The sequence below is a fragment of the Syngnathus typhle genome, linkage group LG5 (assembly GCF_033458585.1).
Source record: "Syngnathus typhle isolate RoL2023-S1 ecotype Sweden linkage group LG5, RoL_Styp_1.0, whole genome shotgun sequence".
Classification (NCBI taxonomy): domain Eukaryota; kingdom Metazoa; phylum Chordata; class Actinopteri; order Syngnathiformes; family Syngnathidae; genus Syngnathus; species Syngnathus typhle.
Window position 1 is genome coordinate 6,818,163 of NC_083742.1, and position 20,898 is coordinate 6,839,060.

The 20,898-nt window shown below is 42.1% G+C and overlaps 1 protein-coding gene across 1 annotated transcript; it reads right to left on the bottom strand.

Annotated features, from left to right (window-relative positions):
• Positions 1–23: 23 nt before the first annotated feature.
• On the bottom strand, positions 24–20,820 carry LOC133154666 (sarcoplasmic/endoplasmic reticulum calcium ATPase 2-like). Its single transcript, XM_061279550.1, has 20 exons — positions 20,695–20,820; positions 19,730–19,747; positions 19,574–19,656; positions 17,054–17,158; positions 16,491–16,629; positions 9,977–10,057; positions 9,429–9,514; positions 8,861–9,325; positions 7,888–7,976; positions 7,696–7,798; positions 6,936–7,067; positions 6,742–6,861; positions 6,448–6,666; positions 5,718–6,053; positions 5,317–5,537; positions 5,039–5,241; positions 4,874–4,959; positions 4,651–4,784; positions 4,456–4,573; positions 24–3,842 (listed from the first exon to the last, which is right to left on the bottom strand). The coding sequence occupies exons 1-20, from the start codon at positions 20,810–20,812 to the stop codon at positions 3,564–3,566; spliced, it is 3,135 nt and encodes a 1,044-aa protein (XP_061135534.1). The 5' UTR covers positions 20,813–20,820; the 3' UTR covers positions 24–3,563.
• Positions 20,821–20,898: the final 78 nt, after the last annotated feature.

The following is a 20,898-nucleotide window of genomic DNA, read 5'->3' on the forward strand; positions in this document are numbered from 1 at the left end:
TAGTTCACTGACAGAGACTTAAGTTAGAGCATTCATTAAATCTATTTTTATTTACCTGAATCCAAAGGTCATGTGACAAATTGAACAATTTGACAAAAACCGGTACAGAAGCAAAATGACTGACTTGCCGATGCTCCTGTTGTACATCACTACATCCGCTCCAAATAGCTTTGATTTGTAATCATCCCATAAAAGCATTTCCTTAGGAAAAAAAATCAACTGTTTTTGAGCTTATCTAACACTTGTATCGGGTAAGTAACCTTTAAGCAGTTCTTGACAATCTATTACACAAGTCAGCAGCTGTAGCGGACATGCACCAAGGAATATTATGCAACTGAACGTACACAACAGTACTAAGATCTTCAGATAAAGCCTGGCATGAATGAGAGCTGTTGTCATTCTCGGCTCTTCATGCACAAGGGTGGAAGGAGCGATGAGGAATTGGATTGATGGCCATTCTGTCGAAACAAACGAACAAGCTGCGTTGTCTTCTCTTAACTTTTCTGGACATGCAGCTCTTCAACTTTAAGTGTGCTGTCCAAAACACATGCACAACACTAAACAAAGGCGAGGAATTTGGAGACGGGTTGAGCCTATACGGCCTTCGCTGGGAAAAGAAAAGAGAGGGAGGAGAACCATTAAAATCATATACTGCTTAGTCAAATGTATCCACTTTCCATTCCAGTGTGTCAAACGTATTTGAATGTACATTACAGCATACAAGACGAGCTGCACTGTTAAGGATTACTTTGAGTGAAAGTTAGAAAGCAGAATAACACGCCATTTGTTATGGGGTGGGAGAGACTGTCAAGTCTGCCCACTTTCCAACAAATACATTCTGTGCCAGTTTAAAATGTCAACCATCTGAACAGCCACTGCAATTTGCAACCAAGAGGCAATTTGAAGTAACCCCGCATGCTCACTGCCTGATTCAACTCAAGTAGTGTTGATACCATGGTTTGAAAAGCTTATTCATCAAATCTTGAGAAGCTGTTGTATAAGCACAAAGAGCAAAAAATTGGTAAGTGCTGACTGGCATGCAGATCAAAGTGTAATCACGCTGCATCGAAACGCACAGAAGGCCTTGAAAGACAAGCTGAACGGCACTCGGTGGCAAAAAGCACTCGCGTCAAATATTTGAACAGCAACAATAAAATCTAGAGGTTCTACTTTGTATGCTATGTACATATACAGTACACACATCGGGCCCACAGGTGAAAACCAAGCTGTTCATGTGATGCAACATATACAGTGTTTTCAAGTACAGTATGTGCACATTTTACATATATATATATATATTTCAAAATAATCAACAAATGAAATAAACAGAAAGTCATCACTTCACTAAAATGAAAAGAAAGTGTGTATGAAGGCTTTGGGTGCTTCAAACCATGTGTTGGTCGTGGAGACAAATATGAGTTGTAAAGGTTCTAGAACAGCGGTGAGGTAGCTGTGCTTTGCCTAATGCAGAAAATAAGAAACGCAGACACCTAAGTCCTAAATTAGCATTCTTCTTGTCCCCGGAGACCCAAAAAGACAAATGACCCATGTTTATAAAAGTTGTAAATTCTCTCTTTAGATCAAAACACATGCAGAATCATAACACTGGTCAACTTTTTTTTTTTAATCAGAGATGCTAGTAAACTTTGCTAGATTGTTTTTTGTGCTGAATCCTAGTCTAATACTTGTTTTTTCTCCTCTAGCACAGATTTTTAAAAGAAAAAAATATAGAAGACATCTATCCATTCTCTGAACCACTTCATCCTCACCAGGGTTGCGGGCATGCTGGAGCCCATCCCAGCTGACTTTGGGCAGTAGGTGGGGGACACCCTGAACTGGTTGCCAGCCAGTTGCAGATATAAAAGACAAAATATTAACTGAACTTTTTGACACATCAGGCTTCAAACAAAACCTATAAAAACTGAAAAAGTTAAAAAAAAAAAGAAAGAAAAAGATGGGTGAATAATCAACACCAAGTGTGATGCACTCATGAAGTGGGAAAAAATTAAATCACAGTATTTCAAACTTTAGTTTTTTTTCTTACAACCAAAAACCGGCGGCACACTGGTTAGCACATTCATCTCACAGTTCAGAAGGTGCGGGTTTGGTTACACTTCCGGCCCTCCTTGTGTGGAGTTTGCATGTTCTCCAAATGCCTGCTTGGGTTTTCCTCCCACTTCCCAAAAGCCAATTGAGCACTCCAAATTGCCTCTTGGTATGAGTGCGGATGGTTGTTTGTGTCTGTGTGCCTTGCGATTGGCTGGCAACCGGTTGCCCCGCCGACTGCCCGAAGTTAGACGGGCTACGCTCCAGCACGCCCTCAACCCTCATGAGGACAAAAACATTTCCGAAAATGGATGGGGGGGAAAAAACTGTTAATTGGAGCATTCAACATCCTTTACTGTCAGCGCAGTCAACTGACTTCAGAAGTTCTCTAATGATTTCGGAACGATCCACTGTTGACATATACATATGACTGATGATTATACATTAATAGTTCACCTATGTGTAATCTTGTCTCACCATAGATAAACGTGATCTGTGATGGACCCGGAAGGCTGTTAAAAGAACATATGGAAGCAAACAGCACCATGAAGCTCAAGGAACCCACGATGCAGGTCCGGGGTAAAGTTGTGGCGAGGTTCAAAGCAGGATTAAGATATGAAAAGTGTTCACAAGATTTAAACATCTGCCGGTGGACTGTTTGATCAATTGTATTGAATAGAGAGACTGCCTCAAACTTAACTCACACCGGGCCGTCGTCCCTTTTCCTTCAGTTTATAGAAGGAGAGCACAGATCAGCGATGCCACCAAAATGGACCCCATCAACCCTCTGGGTGACGTGCAGGACTTGAGTGGAGGACTCTGTCCATAGGAAAACATTTACTTGGACTGCACACAGCTATCCTTTATGGAAGTGTGGCAAGAGAAAAGCCATTTTTGAAAGACACCCTGAAAAAGTTGCACTTGCAGTTTGCAAAGCTAGGCCTGGAAGAAACGACTGGTCTGGTCAGATTAGACCAAAATTGAACTTGTTGAAGAAGAACTTTAAAATGTCATACGAATTTCATTCCACTTCACAATTGTGTCCCAATACCAAAGCCACTCTAGTATAGCTATGAATTGAGTTAGGCTCGGCAACAGTTGGATTTTTTTTTCCTGAAACAGCTTAGCTATTCCAATTACAATACATGTTAAAATCTGTATAAGTCAAACCTAAAAACAAAACAATGGAATGATGTCAAAAAGATGATGTGCTAGAAGAAAAGAGATTTTTGAAATCAGCCTCAAAGATATGTTTTGATAAAACCCATCTTTGATTAAAGTTTGCTGTTGACCAGTGTAGTAATAATACATATAAAAACCTGGGTTACGGAACTGTGATTGCAGCCCCCCCCCTACCCCACCCCACCCCACCACAGAAATGCATTGCTAAAAATGTCCTAAACATCAAAGATGGGTCTTTTTATCAGACCAGGAGCAAGTGTAGACTGGAAGTTAATGTTTCTTTGTTAGATATGTGCACGTTAATGTCCACTTCACAGCGGTGCCCGGGAGGTCAGTCAGGGCCACAACACGGCAGCCACGTTAGTGTCAGTGCTGTAGATCCACAGCACCAGAGGCAGCGAGATGGCCACAAAGGGCCACGAGATGCCCTCGGCCCATGCGGAGAGAGCGCGTCGCCCTTTGTGACCCGCCACCGGTTTCTCCAACTGTTTACCCAAGTCCAAGTGATGCCTGGCTGTAAACTTCAGCAGCTCGTCCAGCAGAATAACTGGCACAGAGATCTTCAGCACCATCAACCACTGGGTGGCATCCAGAGGGGTGATCTGGAAGATGACCTGAGAAGCCGCATTGAGCCATTAATTTTAGAGTGTGATGGGGTACAGTTTCACACAACTGCAAACTCAGGGTGTATATAATTTAGGATTAAAAAAAATAAAAAAAATAAGAGAAGGGTACCGAAGGCCCTCTGCACCCACGAGAGTTGCAATACTGTGAAATGCATGATCAATTTATTGGCTTTTTAGGTGTATGCTGAGAAAATTTGAGTTTCAGATCAAATGGGGTATTTGAGACAAAAGTTCATAATTTCAGATTTTATTTCATGGTATTTATATCTAGATGTGTTAAACAACCCAGGATGAGAGGCCCTTGAAGCCACATCATTTTAAAGTGACGTAAAGTATTGGAACAAACGTTATTCAATTAACTTAAAAGATATTTACACTTAATATTTGGTGCCATAATCTTTACTTACAACGTATAATTGTATCAACCCTGCGACCCATTAACTATAAATACCAAAAATATCAAAGCTTGTTTCATACTCATCTTTTGATCTGAAACCCAAATGTCTTCAGTAGACAAAAAACAAAGGTTGTATAAAGACTGTATACTGTGTGCAGCGTTTTATGACTCATCCGGTGTTTGTTTTTTTTACTTCAGACTTACTGGCAGAGGTTCCACATAAAGGATTAGGAAGTGCAGAGACATGGAGAGGCAGATAGCACCCAGCAGCCAAATGTTTTCCCAAGGGGGCATCCGCAGCAGGGACTGGTTCTCTGACAGACTTTGGACAGAAAAAGAAGAAAAAAACAAAAAGAGGGTCAAACGTTGTTTCTCCACCCTCGCTGGAAGCTTTTGTACCTATTGAGAGCGTTGCACATCTCGATGGTGACAAGGACAGAGAGTGCCATGGTCATGGGGTAGGGCGACTCAAACACCTCGCAGTCCAGGTTGTCAAAGTCCGGGTTGTCTGGGGTGCACTGGAGGAAGTGACTCTGCAGAGAAAGATGAGGAAGATCAGCCGTGGACGCCAGAGTGGAGGTTCGGGTCGGGGGTGCGGCTATTGATTGTTGCGCTTGCCTACCAGCTGATACAGCGTGACCTGAGGTCCATCTTCCGAGAGCGTGAACCACCAAGCCGCGGCTCCCACCGTGGCGGCGCCAACGTAGCCTGCGAGCAAAGCGCACGTGCGGCCTCAGACGATTTTCGGCGTTTCAAAACCTACGGAGACTGCGGCCATGACACTTACCGCCAATGGCCAGATATCGGAAGAAGAGCCATCCAGAAATGAGCGGCTCTTTAGCATTGCGGGGAAGCTTCTCCATGATGTCGAGGTCCGGAGGGTTGAAGCCGAGGGCGGTCGCGGGGAGACCGTCGGTCACCAGGTTGACCCACAGCAACTGAACTGGGATTAGTGCCTCGGGAAAGCCCAGTGCTGCAGTAAGGAAGATACTAGCAGGAAAGGAATGGAACGTCACCATGGCTGAATAGTCAACAAAAAGTTGAAATGGGGCGTTGGCAACTCACCAGACGACCTCTCCTACATTGGAGGATATCAAGTATCTGATGAACTGCTTCATGTTGTTGTAGATGGCGCGGCCTTCCTCAACAGCAGCCACAATAGAAGAGAAGTTGTCATCGGCTAGGACCATCTCAGAGGCTGACTTGGCCACGGCAGTGCCAGAGCCCATGGAGATGCCTATCTCCGCCTTCTTTAAGGCAGGAGCATCGTTCACACCATCTCCAGTCTGTGGAAAAACAAGGTCTGATTTCATTCGGAAGGTTTGCGAGAAACAAAGTTGAAGAATGTGAGAAAAGAAAAAGCAATTACGGCAGGGAAACCAACAAATCTCTTGCTATGAATACATGTCATTTTATCATTTTATTGTCATAATTTATCATGTTTGGTGACAGTTTTGAGAACGTACCATAGCTGTGATCTCACCAAATCCTTGCAGGAACTCGACAATCTTGGACTTGTGCGAAGGCTCCACGCGTGCAAAGCAGCGCGCGTGGGTGACGGCCTCACGCTGTTTATTGGGCTCCAGGTCGTCAAACTCTCGTCCGGTGAAGGCCATCTGCTCCACGTCTTCATCCTCTGAGAAGATACCAATCCGGCGGCAGATAGCCACGGCTGTGCCCTTGTTGTCCCCAGTGATCATGATGACGCGGATGCCAGCCTGGCGGCACAGCTTGATGGACGCCGCCACCTCTTCTCTTGGAGGGTCCAGCATGCCGACGCAGCCCACAAAGGTCAGGTCCGACTGGACATAAGGTGACCACAATGTTTCTACTGTGCAGCAAATATTTTTGCCAAATTTTCCTCTGGGTTTATTGGGGATGATCATCAATAAATTCTTAAGATTTTGGCAGAAACAATTGTGGGTTTGCTGAAGCTAATTGCAGTTCCCCACAAGAAGAATGATGCGGGTATTCCAGATATTCCAGATAACCCTGAACCTCCCAACATTGAGTCAGTCAGTTTAACTGCTGGTCTACTGCTAGCTCATACACTGGATTGAATTTAGTAAAGTACATACTAACTTGCAACCACTTGAGGAAATACAATTGAGGGAATTCAACTATTTTTTCCAGTCCGGTCAATCCAATAAAATCTGTTAAATGTTCATTCCTTGTTGCTACATTTCTAGTAATTACCTCATATTCAGAGAATTTGGAGGGCTCGGACAAAATCATGTCGTCCATCTTGGGCGGGCTGTCTCGTGTGGCCAAAGCCAGACATCTCAGCGTGTCCCGACCGGTCCCGTATTCACGAATCACAGACATAATCTTTTCTTTGATGGCTTTGTTTAACGGAACCTTGCTATTACCCACTCTGACATGGGTGCATCTCTCGATAACGCCCTCTGGTGCTCCCTGTAAGAGAGGTTCAGATGTTTGCCATGTGGAAGAAGACATAACAGGTTATCTGCATGCTATGTCAAAATATACCTTAACAAACATTTTTCCCAAGGAAGAACGGGACTTATTGGGGGTGCAGTAAACAGACATGGACTTCCTGTCTCTAGAGAACTCCAGAGTGCACTCTTTCTTCATCAGTTGTTTGATCACCTGAAGTCCACGAAAAGATTATAAGAAAACCCGCTGCATACAACGCGAGGATGGAGGAAGTCAGTGTCACTCACTGAGTTACAGGCATTAGCCCTGTCAATCTTGGACAGGTTGTGGATTTGGGTGTCAAAGACGTTCATCTTTTCAACCAGACAGGTCAATGCAGTCTCTGTCGCTTCGCCGACCTTTTCATACACGCCTTTCACCTAAAACATATTTAATACTCAAATGAGTATTTTTCCAGAGTCACCTACTTAAAAAATATCCCAAGAACAAGAATTACAACCATACTGCACCACAGAAAGCTCTGCCTATATATAAATCCAAATTTCAATTCAGTCATTTGACTTCCAGGTTTTGGTATACTTTCCACTGCTCTCATTCAATATGAAACTTTATTGGTCTTATTTACACCTAATATAAACCTGCCATTTGTATAGTCTTCCTCTCTGTGTGATCACAGGAATCAAGGTGTAGTGTGCCAAACAGTAGTTTTACTTTAGGGAGGAAAAAAAATGAGCACGAAAGTGTACATAAAGTTTACATATTCAACATCCGGGAATAATATGCACTGCAGGCAACCAAAGGCAGAGGGGCGGTATTTTTTGTTTTTGATCAATTCGGCTTCATGTTTGACATCAGCGGACATCTGTGTGCTCACATTGAGAAAGTCGCTGTTGAGGAGGAGGATCCCACAACACGCTCAGATTACAGATAGATGGCAAAAAGGGAAACTTCTTTTTTTTTAGTTGTCGCCAACATTAAAATGTGTGCACACAGCAAGCATCGTCTGAATATTACACATTTAAAAAGGTGAGATGATACATTCCAGACCTCATTGAAGTCCAGCGACGAGTCATTACACAGGGCACAGATGGTGGCCAGTTCCACCAGAGCATCATACTGAGAGGATTTCACTTGTTTACCTTCCTGGTATCTTTGGAAAATTGCAGTACATGTACATCACTCAGCACATTCATTCTGTCATCACTGGAAATTAATTTTGATTTCCCTTGTAATACTCACACTTCCCCTTCTGGTGCATAAGTAGAGCCTGTGATGGTAAACTCAGACAGAGAGCAGCTCTCACCTTCGGCTTTGTCGATAACGAACATCTGAGAAGTCAAAAGGCTGCATTAACATGACACAAACACACAACGCACAGCATTTCACTTGACACGACACAGGAGCTGGCTGGTTTCAAAGTCACAGCAGGTGGCAGCAGAAGCCTCACAAATCCCAAGTGCACCTCAATAGCAGAGCTTCTTTGAGTCTGTAATGTTACAGAGTCAGTCTCTTTTCAAGATGGCCTGCTGCCAAACATGAGACAGAAGTAAACACAGCAGGCATGGCAGGGACCCCACGGAAGGAGAAATGCCCTTGAGAAAGGTACGTCACACAGAAAGACATTTCATCCTCCCTCTCACACAAAGATTATTCAAACAAATGGATGAAAATAAATTGATTATAATGATAAACTAGACATACCGGTTGTTAAACTATCATGTTTGTGTGCCATATTTTATTATCTGCAGTGGCTTCATATAAAGTTTGTTAGGAGTAATTCGCAGTTAAATGTTGCTAAATATTTGCACAGTTCAACCGCTTTTTTTGGTCAAAGAAGCAAAACAACTTCTAATGACAACATTTGAGCTAAAACGAACTACTGAGTAAGCAAGTGATGTTCTTTAAAATGACAATGATGAATATCAATGTTATCCCATAGAGACAACAGAAGCACTGTTTGGCTGCTTTTCAACTGGATGACGCAAGGTCGGTTATATAAGAGAAGCAAGTCATCCAACTGCTTCATGTCAGCAAGACAAGTGCCTGCATGTTGCCTTACAGCTAAATAACCTGCGGCATGATCACAAGGGGAACAGCATTTGCACGGTGTTACTTGAGCAAGCCATAACGGTCAGGCAACTTAGCATCTTGTTTAAACATCAGAGAACAAAACACTCCTAAACCAGTTTGTTATGCACGGTGTGATACTTACTCTGCAGACAGACATCTGATTGGTAGTCAGAGTTCCTGTCTTGTCAGAACAAATGACAGAGGTGCAGCCCAGAGTTTCCACAGATGGCAAGCTGCGGACGATGGCGTTCTTCTTGGCCATGCGGCGGGTGCCCAGAGCCAAACACGTGGTAATGACAGCAGGCAAACCTTCGGGGATGGCGGCCACGGCTAGCGCCACCGCAATCTTGAAGTAGTAGACAGCTCCGCGGATCCAAGAGCCTCCGTGCACAGGGTCATTGAAATGGCCGATGTTGATAATCCACACCGCAATGCAGATGAGGGAAATGACCTTGGAAAGCTGTTCACCAAACTCATCCAGCTTCTGTTGCAGGGGTGTCTTCTCCTGCTCAGTAGCTGCCATCTCGTCACGGATCTTACCAATCTCTGTATTAACACCCGAGGCCACCACCACACCCACGGCCTTCCCGGCAGCAATGTTGGTACCCTGAAATAATAGGCAATATCGGGTCAAATAGAGCAACCAAGAGAAATATTTTATTGTCAGGGACGCGTAGGATGTTTCATAGATGGTAAAGAAGCATACTCACAGAGAATAACATGTTCTTCTTGTCTTGATTGACAGCACGTGGGTCAGGCACGGGGTCTGTATGTTTGATGACAGAAACAGACTCTCCTGCAAAGACACACGGCTTTTATTAAACCAGCAGATAAATTGGAATAAAACATGGGATCATTTATCCAAACCCAGCGGGCGGTGAGTTCAATTTATGTATGTCTATTCTTCTATCTATTCCTTCTGCATTTGTCAAATTACATGAGAATGGCCCAAAGATGACTCATCAATAATTACAACCAGAGAGGTGCGGAGTGTGACTAGATTGCCTTGAGCCAAAATACAAAAGTTGAAGAGATCAACAGTGCCAACAGAAACTCAAACTGCTGCAACGTGAATTTAACAGATGGAATGCGATCTAGTTCAAAACAAAACTAAAAAATGAAAAACAAAACAGAGTCTACAAGAGTCTTGAATTCAACAGATGGAATGTGATCTAGTTCAAAATAAAACAGGAGTCTGTCGATAACATTTCAGTCAGACGTCTCCAATTGGATTGATCAAAATAGTTTGTCAACTTACCAGTTAGAATGGACTGGTCCACTCTCAATGTTGTTGATTTGATTGAACTTATACGGATATCAGCAGGCACTTTGTCTCCAACTGAAACCAAACAAAACATGTCAGTAAAGAAAACACCAAGGACATTTCCTGTAGAATAAAAGAAAAAAAAAACTAATGGTGATTTAGATCACTCCACAACAACTCTTGTGTAGTGCAGCCTTCTGTGTGTGTGTACTAACTAAATAAACCAATTACACAGATCTGAGCAATATATTTCAGGTGGTAACTTGGTGTTCATGTAATCTAATTGGAGGAAGTGGAAGCTAATTGCAGAGGGGGTTGTCAGAAGGCCTTTCCTGCGGTGCTGACTTCAGTACAGAAAAGGAGATAGAGAGCCAAAGAAAGGAGAAAATGGAGGGCTTGAGCCATAAATGGCTTGTCCCAAAGGAAAAGACCAATTTGGCATTGTGGTGACCCAAATCATCTTCCTAATGCTGCATAACATGAAACTGGGGAAATGGCTCAAGTTCAAACTATGCAAAGCATAAGGCTATACTGGCCCCATTTCCAACAATAAATACAAGACTTAAACATTTGCATGAATGCCTTAAAGGCATGTAGACATCAAGACAGTGCCGTGAAAAGACTAAAAAAAAAAGGGCCAGATCAATTAATCGTCTATGTTGGGAATTTTTAATGATATCCCCCTGGCAAATGACACTGAAGAATGTGTGTGTCTTGTTTTGTTGGATCTGTTTTCAATTGCTGGCTCGTTTGATGGACCAGCTTGGCAGTAGTGGTACAGTTATCTTAGTGGTTAAGATTCTTTTTGGATGGAAAGACTTTTTATGTTAGCCTCGGTCACGTTGAGTCCTTCCATTGTCCATCACCTTTCCTTTCTCAACAGCACTTAGAAACAGTAATCCACACCTTTGTTACATCTCGGCTAGACAACTGGAATGCACTTTTATTTTAGAGTCAGCCAGTCCTCCCTCAAAAATCTTCAGTTTGTCCAAAATGCAGCTGCTCGCTTCTTAACTAGAACTCGTAAGAGGGAGCACATAAACCCAATCGTCACTGGCTCCCAGTTCATTTTAAAATACTTCTATTTGTTGTCAATCTTTAAATGGCCCCGCCGCAGTTTACCTTTCTGCGCTCCTCCACCTCTATGCACCTGCCCGGGGCCTCAGGTCCGCAGACCAGACGCTACTGGAAGTGCCGAGGTTTAACCGAAGCCGTTTTCTCTTGCCAATGTTAGCCATTTTCATTTAGCTTTTTGGCCCAACATAAACTGACATTGTTCTATTGCTTCCTGGTGTCTTGCTATAGATGTATTTGTGCTATTAATGTGTGCTTTCATTTACTGTTTTCACTGTCGTTATATGCAAAGCGCTTTTTGTCAGCTGCAGCTATTTAGTTGTATTGTGTAAATCCTGGATGCATGGTGTTGGTGCTTGATGATCATCTTGTGGTATGTACGTGCAATTACAAACCCATTTTGGGGAAACAGAAATTATTTGGAGGTTCTCTGTATTTGTGGTGCTCGGTCATGCTCCCCTTGAATAGATCAGGGGTGACTGGACTTGGGCTGTGTTTTTGAGATATAAGAATTGGCTTGGAAATGTGCTATTAAATAAATAAACAAATAAGATCAGAAAGGAGTAACGTACGCTGTTGCATATGATGAGCTTATAGAAGGAAAGCACGACTGTAATATCAAACCAATGTGACCTTTCGAAGGAGGGAAGGGCCCAACAATGCACAAAGCCAAAAATGGAAAAAGTATTCCAATATCTTCCCCAATGCTCTGATCGGGTTTAACTGTGGCCGTATGATGGCAGCTGTCTCCGGATCATTGCGACAACACAAGAAGAGACAAAAGGACAAGCCCTCCTACTTGATACTGTACTTAGAATACAAACCATCATAATACATTCTATTAAGAGGTCGGTGTCTGTTTTCACTGTTGTCACGGTCTGTTTTCAGCCTTTTTACAGTTCCGTGCACTTGAACACATGGGGGGCTGGTGCTTCAGTGATGATCCTTGGAGAAGGTGGCTAGTAACTGGCAACTCATTAAGTGCCCTCAAACTGGTGCCAGAGAGGTTGATCTGTCAGCAGCAGCCATTGTCCAATCCAGACAGACAGCGTTTCTCAGAAGCACTGACGTCAAACACCGTAGCATCCAAACACAGAACCACGGGAACAATAAAAGCTTCGCTTCTGAGAAGGTCACTAATCCTGGCACATACATAGGTCGGTCACGCTACTGTACCAACACTCCAGGATGTGACAAGGATATACTGACCCAATCAATGTCACTTACATACAAAGTTCCACTTTCAATTTCAATGTATACTACCTTGAGCTTTATCACAGAAACTTAATGTTTCACTTATATGCCTTTTTTTTGCTAATTCTCTGTGGTTATGCAACACTTCCTGTCTTCGAGTCATTATTGACAAAAAACTGCTTCGATTGACTTTCCAACAATGGTGCCTGCAGCTGAGCTTTGGATTTTTAAGAAATACAGGGATTGTCCAGGGGCTCTGTTACACTGCAGGCCTGCTTTAAGTAAGTGCGTGTGTAAATCAGCTGTCATTTTGTGTCAACATCCTGCTTGGGAGCGGTCCAAGCATCTCATCAGGCATCCACACTTTTGCACCTCCGTGTTTGCCAACAGGTGATGAAGTCCTTAGAGTTCAGGCTTGGTGATGAGACATTGTACCCAGTATGACTCACAGAGGTGCCTTTTAAATAGACCTTTCGACAGTAAGGGAGGCAGTGGCACAACATAAGCTGGCAGCTTTAACTGGCACCTGCCCCTGCCGTGTGTTAGGGTACAGCAGGAGGTTTAGCTGGCCAGGCTTCCTCAGGGGGAGCCAGGAGGGTCCATGTGCTGATGGCAGCGGCACAAAAGGTTGACATCCTGTCAAGTAAGAGGGCCATTACACAAGAGTCAACATGACAGCCCTCCAAAGCAGCCTTTCTTAATAGTCACCTCAATGAAACTGCTTCACTTCATTTACGAACAGAACGAGCTGTTTGTAAGTGGAAGTTGAGAGACATTAAAGTTTCATTTCAAATGACATTTGCTCTAAAAAAGATTAATGACAAATAATAAAATTAATTAAATTATATACAGTATATACACGCATATGGTCTAAACAAAGTAAATATATTTTTTTTTACACTACAGTAATGGCAACCTTCATTTTCATGGAGATTACCTGACATTCCTGGCGTTTCTTACCGCGACCATTATCGTCGCTTGTCTTGCTCTTTTTGACAGTGCCACCCATCACTGATCATTAGCTCTTGCTTTATTGATATCCACTTAAAAATGCAATATGGCATTTTATGGAAACTAGTCAGTCTTTGTTCATATCTATGAACGTTTGTAAGTTGAGGACTATTTGTAATTATTTCTTGAATTTACATTGCGCAGAGCAGCAAAATGTATTTCCTTGTCCAGGAACAAAAAAATGCCAGAGAGGCAATTACAACCCAAAATTTACATCTCTGTTTAAGCTTAGCATATTTTGTATCAAAATATGAAATTAATTGACACGAGCATCCAGCATTTTGGTATGCTACATTATACAGTACTTTTAGCTTAGACCAAATGTCTACCGGAACAAGAAGAAATAATTTTCCTATTAGAAGTTTTGCAAGTGTTCAAATTAAAATGAAGACACTCAAAACCAGAAAGAAAACAATTCAGAATTTCCTTAACTTGACCAAAACCTACCTGTTTTGGCACACAGCCCATTTTACTTTTAAATCCTCTCTGACTGCCTTTGTCTCATTTTTCATCCACATGACCAATTATTATCCCATCCAGTTTGCAACTTGATGGCTCTTAAGTAGCCTGAATGGCCAAAGCGCAAGACATCTGTATTTTGCTCGATAAATTGAAACCATATTGGGGAAGGTAGTACGTATCATATCTAATTTAGACATCATTCTGAATTGAACCAAACACACAAATCTGTTTTTGACTGTCCGTGACATCACTGTGAACGACGCAAGACCCAATCCGACAATCGAAGAGCAGAGCGGTACAGAATGGAGCACGTGGAAGAACCCAGGGCAGAGGAGGCCTTAAATGGTCTGTGGGCCGATAGCGCCATACAGTCATGCAAAGCTTGGGCGTATGCATCAAAACAAGTCTATTTCTGAAAGTATTTTGTGTGCTTACGCTGTTTCTATTAAATGACGCCAAACACTGCGTGTTGGACGATCCGATCCCTCTGTTATGACGAATTTGATTTTTACTCACAAATTGTCATGCAAACTTGCTTATTTTGAGCCTTGAGATAGCATGAAGGAACCCCAGATATCTTTATTTGCTAAACAGGCTACAGAAAATGTAGAATTCCAGGTAACTTATGCTTACCAAACATTTTGATTCACGTTATACTGAGCAGCCTGTATTGAGTAAGCGAGACCATGTCTCCAAGTGTCCAAGGAATATAGTGCACAATGTGGAAGACCAGATTAGCTCGTGGCCGAACCAGTTGCATCTAACACTATATATACTATAACAACTCCGCAGTAAAACCTAGTATACAGCTGATAATATGACTGAATTTCATCTCGTGTTGACTCTGAACTGATCAGACTTCTGTTATGCAATAACAGCACAGTCTCCTTGAGATCTCCACTTTGCCTTTTGCCGTTATGAATCTTAAGCAGCCGCCAGCTCAGCCTTCACATAGCATGCAACTGTGTTGCGGTTCCCATGGCAACAAAACCTAAGACCACAAAAGCTTTTGTCAAAATTAACTGGGTTTTGGCAAACTGAGGCAAACATTGTGCAATCCAGTATACAAAATGTTAAGCTATTTGGACTACAGATATTTCACACACATTTAAAATGACTACGTGACTAGGGAAAAATCCCAAAAGGTTCGCGTCTACATCTACAAAAATATTATCATTTTAATAGATAATTTTATGGCATGAAAAAGAACATCATTCTTGTTAAAGTGAGAACTCCCACTTTGATTCTCATTTTAGATTCCTGTTATGCAATCGTAATACAGCATACACCCATAAGGTATTTGCTAATTTCATGCAACTTGTACCACCTTTTTCCACTCCTTTTGGATGATGCCTACACAAAGTTTGAGTTTGTAACACAGACAACCCGTTTCAGCAAGATGTAGTCATTTATCTCAGTCTTGCTGACAAGTCATGACTATTTGCCAAAAGGCAGTCCCTCGGTGACACTGGACGCTTGGCAGACCACACTGAAGGCCACATACTATCCACGGTGTCTGGAATCCGAGTGGAGGGTGCAGTGCTGATGGGTAGGGTCACTGTGCATTGAGCAGGCCGGGGTAAGCTTCACCACAAAGTACTTCCGTATAAGGCCATCTATCTCTCTTGGACACAATAGGAGCAGATGAGAGCCTCCCCCTTGGCACCCTTCTCACAGAGCTGTACCACCCACCAGCCCAACAACCTCACAGCTACCTCAGAACAAACCCACTGCGATCTGCTGCTCTGCAAAAGGACTAAAGCCACCAACAACAACAAAAAATGGAACATGGCAACAAAGTGCAACCTGTGTTATGAAATGACCAAATTCAATTAGAAACATTATCAGCTATTTTCTCCGAGCCTTGTAATATAGCATAATTTATTGGCTATGTTTGTTAAAAAAAAAAACAGGGAAAGAATAAATATCAAATGGAAAAAAAAATGCAGGACAGCGGCCCTCAAGAACCGAAGCTGAACATGCCTGGTGTACCCCAATTTTTTTTTGCCAAAGGTTAGCTGGGATAGCCTCAGGCCACCTAAAATATTGACAGTAAAAGTCTGGGAAAGTAAGTCATTACCTGGGCTTGGAAGAAGCTAACTGAACAATTGTCAGACAAGGTCCAGGAAAAACACTATCAATGAAAATGAATGTTGTCAATATCTGGAAGTCAGTTTGTGCCGCATTTCTATTAATGTCTTAAGTTGCTAAGAGCAAAGCCCAGTGTTTCTACATGCAACTACGTACATCTAACTGTCAGCCCAAAGGCAAATGAACTGGATCACACAATAATGTACAAAACATTTGCCCTTCTCAAGGTTACGACAGATTCATGTAACCCGCCGTGTGTGCCAAAAACTAAACAAAGGGGCATATAGTACATGGTTGAGATCAGACACCTGTCACCTTCATCAGTGCCTGCTATAAATATGGCATTCCATAATCCAAACCATCTATGACTAGCTATAAATAAAAGCAAGCACTACACACTGAGGTTCTGCATCACTTCAGAGGCGAAGGGTTAAAGGCAGTTCCAAGATAATACTAGCGCTCAAAGACTCCAGCATTCCACATCAGTCAATTGATGCTTTTGTAAGAACTACGGAAGGGTTTCCTGGACATCAGCAGTTCACATTCGGCACAAGAGTTACGAGTTCTTGTGAGCATGCAGAGTCATCACGTGATGTGAACGCAAACAGACAAACAAAAACTAAGAATACGGGCACTTTTTCCATATGTATTGTACATGAAGGAGGTGTTTCCCTACCAGCAACTTCCACAATATCTCCAGGAACAATGTCTCTGGCCTTGATCCTCTGGACTGTCTTTCTGTCCTGCCGGTACACTTTTCCCATCTCAGGCTCATACTCCTTCAGCGCCTCAATTGCATCTTCCGCATTACGTTCCTAAAATCAGCATAACTTCAAGTTAGTGCACAAACTTTTTCAACACTTCACAACAGTCTGGGCTGAGAGATGAGTGCAGATTTAAGATTTAAGGAGTTTCTAGGCTGACCACTCAGGCATCCATGACATTATAATAAACTATCAATTTACAGCTATTTGATCAACATTGTCTTTTACATCAACAAACATTTGGAAGCACGTTTGAGTTACAGCTGATATTCTTACTAAATTGTTAATGTTTTAGAGTGCCAATGTTCACAACAGTAGTCAATATCAGTAATTCAGTAATCAATATCGCAGTGCGGTGGAGACGGTAGCATTCAGTTGGTGGGGAAATGGTCATCTTATTAAAGTGACGAGACGAGGTCATGTGGGATGCCAAATTGTAACGTGACTGAGAAGTGAATGTGTGAGAACTACTCACCTGCCACACCCCAACGATGGCATTGGCAATGAGAATGAGTAAAATTACAAATGGTTCCACAAAGGCAGTAATAGTTTCTTCCCCCTCCTCAAACCAGGCCAGGACCTAAAACCAGCACACAAAAAATATCTTAAAGATACAGATGATAATCAAAGGTTTCACATTAGGCCTGAAGACCCTCAACAGTAAGGACCCAAATTTGCTCTTGAGCGAGACTCTGTCCCCTGTCACAGAGCAACTACTGACACCTCCATATCACCTGTCTGGCTGCTGTACACTGCATACCAGATCCACACACACATGGACTTGGAACTATATAGACATCATCCTATGCATGAGGTATTACTATAATTTTTGTTTTACACATCTCTTACACTTACAGAACACTACAGTTTGCATTGACATACACCTGCAAAAATGACTTAAAAGACTTGAATTCAAAGTGCATCTGCCTGCATCAACAGTTTGTCCTCCTGGGCGAGCTTCGTTGGGCAGGTCAATCCCAAATTTCCATCAGATTTGTTGTCCATGCAATGTGAACAGGCAGCATACTTCCGATGGTCAAGTAAGACTCAAGTCTCTTTGGATATGTATCAGACGCCACTACAGTGTGGATGCGTAGGTTGTGCGTTTGAGAAAACAGGCGGCGTGAAAAGGATAAGAAAATAGTCAGAGGCAAAAAAAGAAAAAAGGTGCTTTATCACTGATCAAAATCAGAAAAAGGGGTGAAGAAAATTAGGAATTACAACGGTTTGTATACATGGCTCCCATTTTTAAAGGGGAGTGGCTAGCTGCATGCATTGGCAAGTTTCTGTGATAATCAAAACACCTTTTTGACGACCATAGAGTTGACAGTTTTATGTATCAGAAATCTTGTAATGGAGATATAAAGACTAGTGGTCCCAGTGTCCCAGTCAAACATCTGTGTTGACATTGAACTCACATCAGAGCCCCACAAGGGTGGCTTATGATGCTGCTGCTGCTAGGTCCCTATGGATTATAAATAAATAAATAAATAAATAAATAAATTATAAATAATAGTACTAGGCAGGGCAGGACGCACCAATATGCAATATGAATGGCTGCGTCATTGATGGAAGAGTATGACGTCGTTTTCTGCCTAGAAATGTGAATCATGACATACTGCTGAAACTAGGGATGTCCTGGGCTAATATTGGATATTGGTATCGGCTCCCAATTCGGACTTTTTTTTTTTTAGAGTATCAGACAGAATCTGATTCACTCACGTCAACGCGCTTTAGGGCTGTCGTAAATCCTATTGCCAACATGTCTGCTGTTTTCACCACATACAACAAAATGATAGTCAAACAGCCTTAACCATTGTTTTCCAAACATTTTTTTACCTCCCCGTAACAGCGTAACAGAATAAAACCGCCCGTAACAAAATACGGCCAAAACAAAACACTTGGCAACCTGCAGAGGTGATACCAACCAAAAACTACATCTTCTACCAAAAGCATTGTTACAACATATAATCAATACAAACACATTGCTTTACTATTTGTGCTATTTTTCTGTACAAACAACACCAATCAATCTGCTGTTGATGTTTTGCAATGCCAACATTGCCGATTGCTGATTACTATTTTCTTTGTTTACATGATGAATTGAAATGACCCCTTCAAATCGATTATCAAATGTTTGCTAATTCAGACCACAAAATTATGTTTGCAATGTTAAAGAATGACCAAAACAAAGTTTTTTGTTTGCCTTCCCAAAACTTCCCATTACATGAAATGCAGGCAAAAAGTTTAGTTAGCTTAAGAATTTACATCCAGACCTAAACGCCCTGACATTTGTCTACCAATTGAAGAGATATCACTTTTGTGGACTCATTATTGATTAATTTTTTTTCCTTTGTCTTTTAGCTTTGTTTTGCTTTGATGGCTTTTATCTTGAGCACTTTCTGGCTTTCTTTGTGGCGCCGTTGTGTGGCAGCCTTATGAGAGCCTATTGAGTTGCGCTCATGCCATCTGTGTGTCTTTTGTATACCCACTCTGTGGTATGAATACTGCTGGGGCCTGAATTTCCCCACCCCTGGGGATCAATAAATATTCAATCAATCAATTATAATCATTATTACATTTACATCTTGAGACTGGTGTTTTCCATCACCAAGTTAACTCAGACACAACTCAGCTGCTGTTGTCACTATTCCACGGAAGGATTGCAAAAACCTTCAAGTGTTTAACTCCCCGACATGGCTATGTAACTTCAGACGAGTTAAACAAACTGAAGACGTTCAGATGTCAGCGTATATATCACCATATCCCGGGCATTCATCACACAGGGCTCAACGCTAATACCATCTGAAATTTTCCCTGGCATATGGACACTGTTTCAATAAGACACGGAAAGAGGAGGCTATTTTCAGGATGCAAGGCTGGCTCCTGTAAGTGCTTAAGACTACAAATGTGTGAACAACAGGCAAGGGTTAGGATGATAAACATCAGAATGTCATGAATGGACTCACGCAAGGAAAAGAACTGATATACTTACAAAAGAAATACAGGCAGCCAGCAGAAGAATTCGGACGAGTAAGTCTTCAAACTGTTCAAGGACAAGCTCCCATAAAGATTTCCCTGCAGGTAAGAGAGCATAATTAAACAATCATTCAAATAATAGAACATAGGAGTAGAGTACTGATGAAATTACCTTCTTCTGCTGGTAATTCTTTTTTGTCAAGGGGAGTAGGTCAAGGTTGGAAAAGGACAAACAAAAACAAAATAAGACAGAAATTTGTTAGATATTTAGCCAGATGGACATGTGACTTTTACTCAACCTAAAAAAAAACCCAGGAACTTCAAGTACATCTTAGGGACATAATGGCATAGAGAAGTGACAACTAATGAAAGTGAGTTGACAAGAATGACATTTAAACAAACTACTTATGCTTAATTATATGTATGGCCATGCATTACAATAGACTTTATTGAAAACAACACCAAATAACACATACATTACTAGATATATTTATTCATCACTCGTACTATTGATTGTTTGAATTTTTGCCTTCTTGTTTTGATATTGTGTCGCGTACTTGTATGTCTATCGTGTTATGTGTCTCGTCACCGTGGGATAGAGAAAAACGTAATTTTGGTCTCTTTGTGTGTTGTGACATGGGGAGAGATTGACAATAAAGCTGACTTTGACTTTGATATAACACTGTGCCAACAGTTTCCAATAACATGTAATGCCACAATGGAAATTATGGCCAATTTGGTGTATTAAAATCCACTCCTATCAGAGACTTAAAGTGATTTGGTACCTATGAACTTAATTGCAATAAAATGAATCTGATGAGACATATTGATGCTGTGACAAGTACTGTCAGATGCATGCATTGCTGGGGGCCCACGCACGTGGACTAAGTTTAACCAGAAACACAATGTATGTGACTATTTCCACGTGGCCATGACAAAGCGAACACAAATCTTGCACAATATGAATGCGGTGGTTCCTAAGTAAGAAGCGGGAAGCCTTCAGGTCACCTGTGATTACGTCGCTTGGGTAACCCGGCTGAATGACCGACCGCCTGATGTTGACTTCTAGATCACAGTCTAACCCGATTCAGTTCATTCACGGCACCATAGTGACATTAGAAATGTCGAAGGACGTACCGTTCGGGCCCCATTTCTCTCGCTGTCGTTTCACTTCGTCCAGGGAGAGTCCTGTGCTCTCATTGACGCAGAAATAACTGTAAACTTCCTCCACACTCTTGGTGTGAGCGTTCTCCATGGCGTACTTGTGGCTCCTTCCCGTACAGCTTCACACTTCACGCCGCACCGGAGTCACGAATAGACAATTGAGAAATAATGGAATAA

What these genes read in the sequence shown, in the direction of transcription:
- LOC133154666 (XM_061279550.1), bottom strand. Translation starts at nt 20,812, where the DNA reads ATGGAGAACGCTCACACCAAGAGTGTGGAGGAAGTTTACAGTTATTTC. An exon ending in AGAAGAACATGTTATTCTCT is followed by an intron (nt 9,326 to 9,428) that starts GTGAGTATGCTT and finishes CTATTATTTCAG; the next exon opens with GGTACCAACATTGCTGCCGG. An exon ending in AATGTAGGAGAGGTCGTCTG is followed by an intron (nt 5,242 to 5,316) that starts GTGAGTTGCCAA and finishes CTTTCCTGCTAG; the next exon opens with TATCTTCCTTACTGCAGCAC.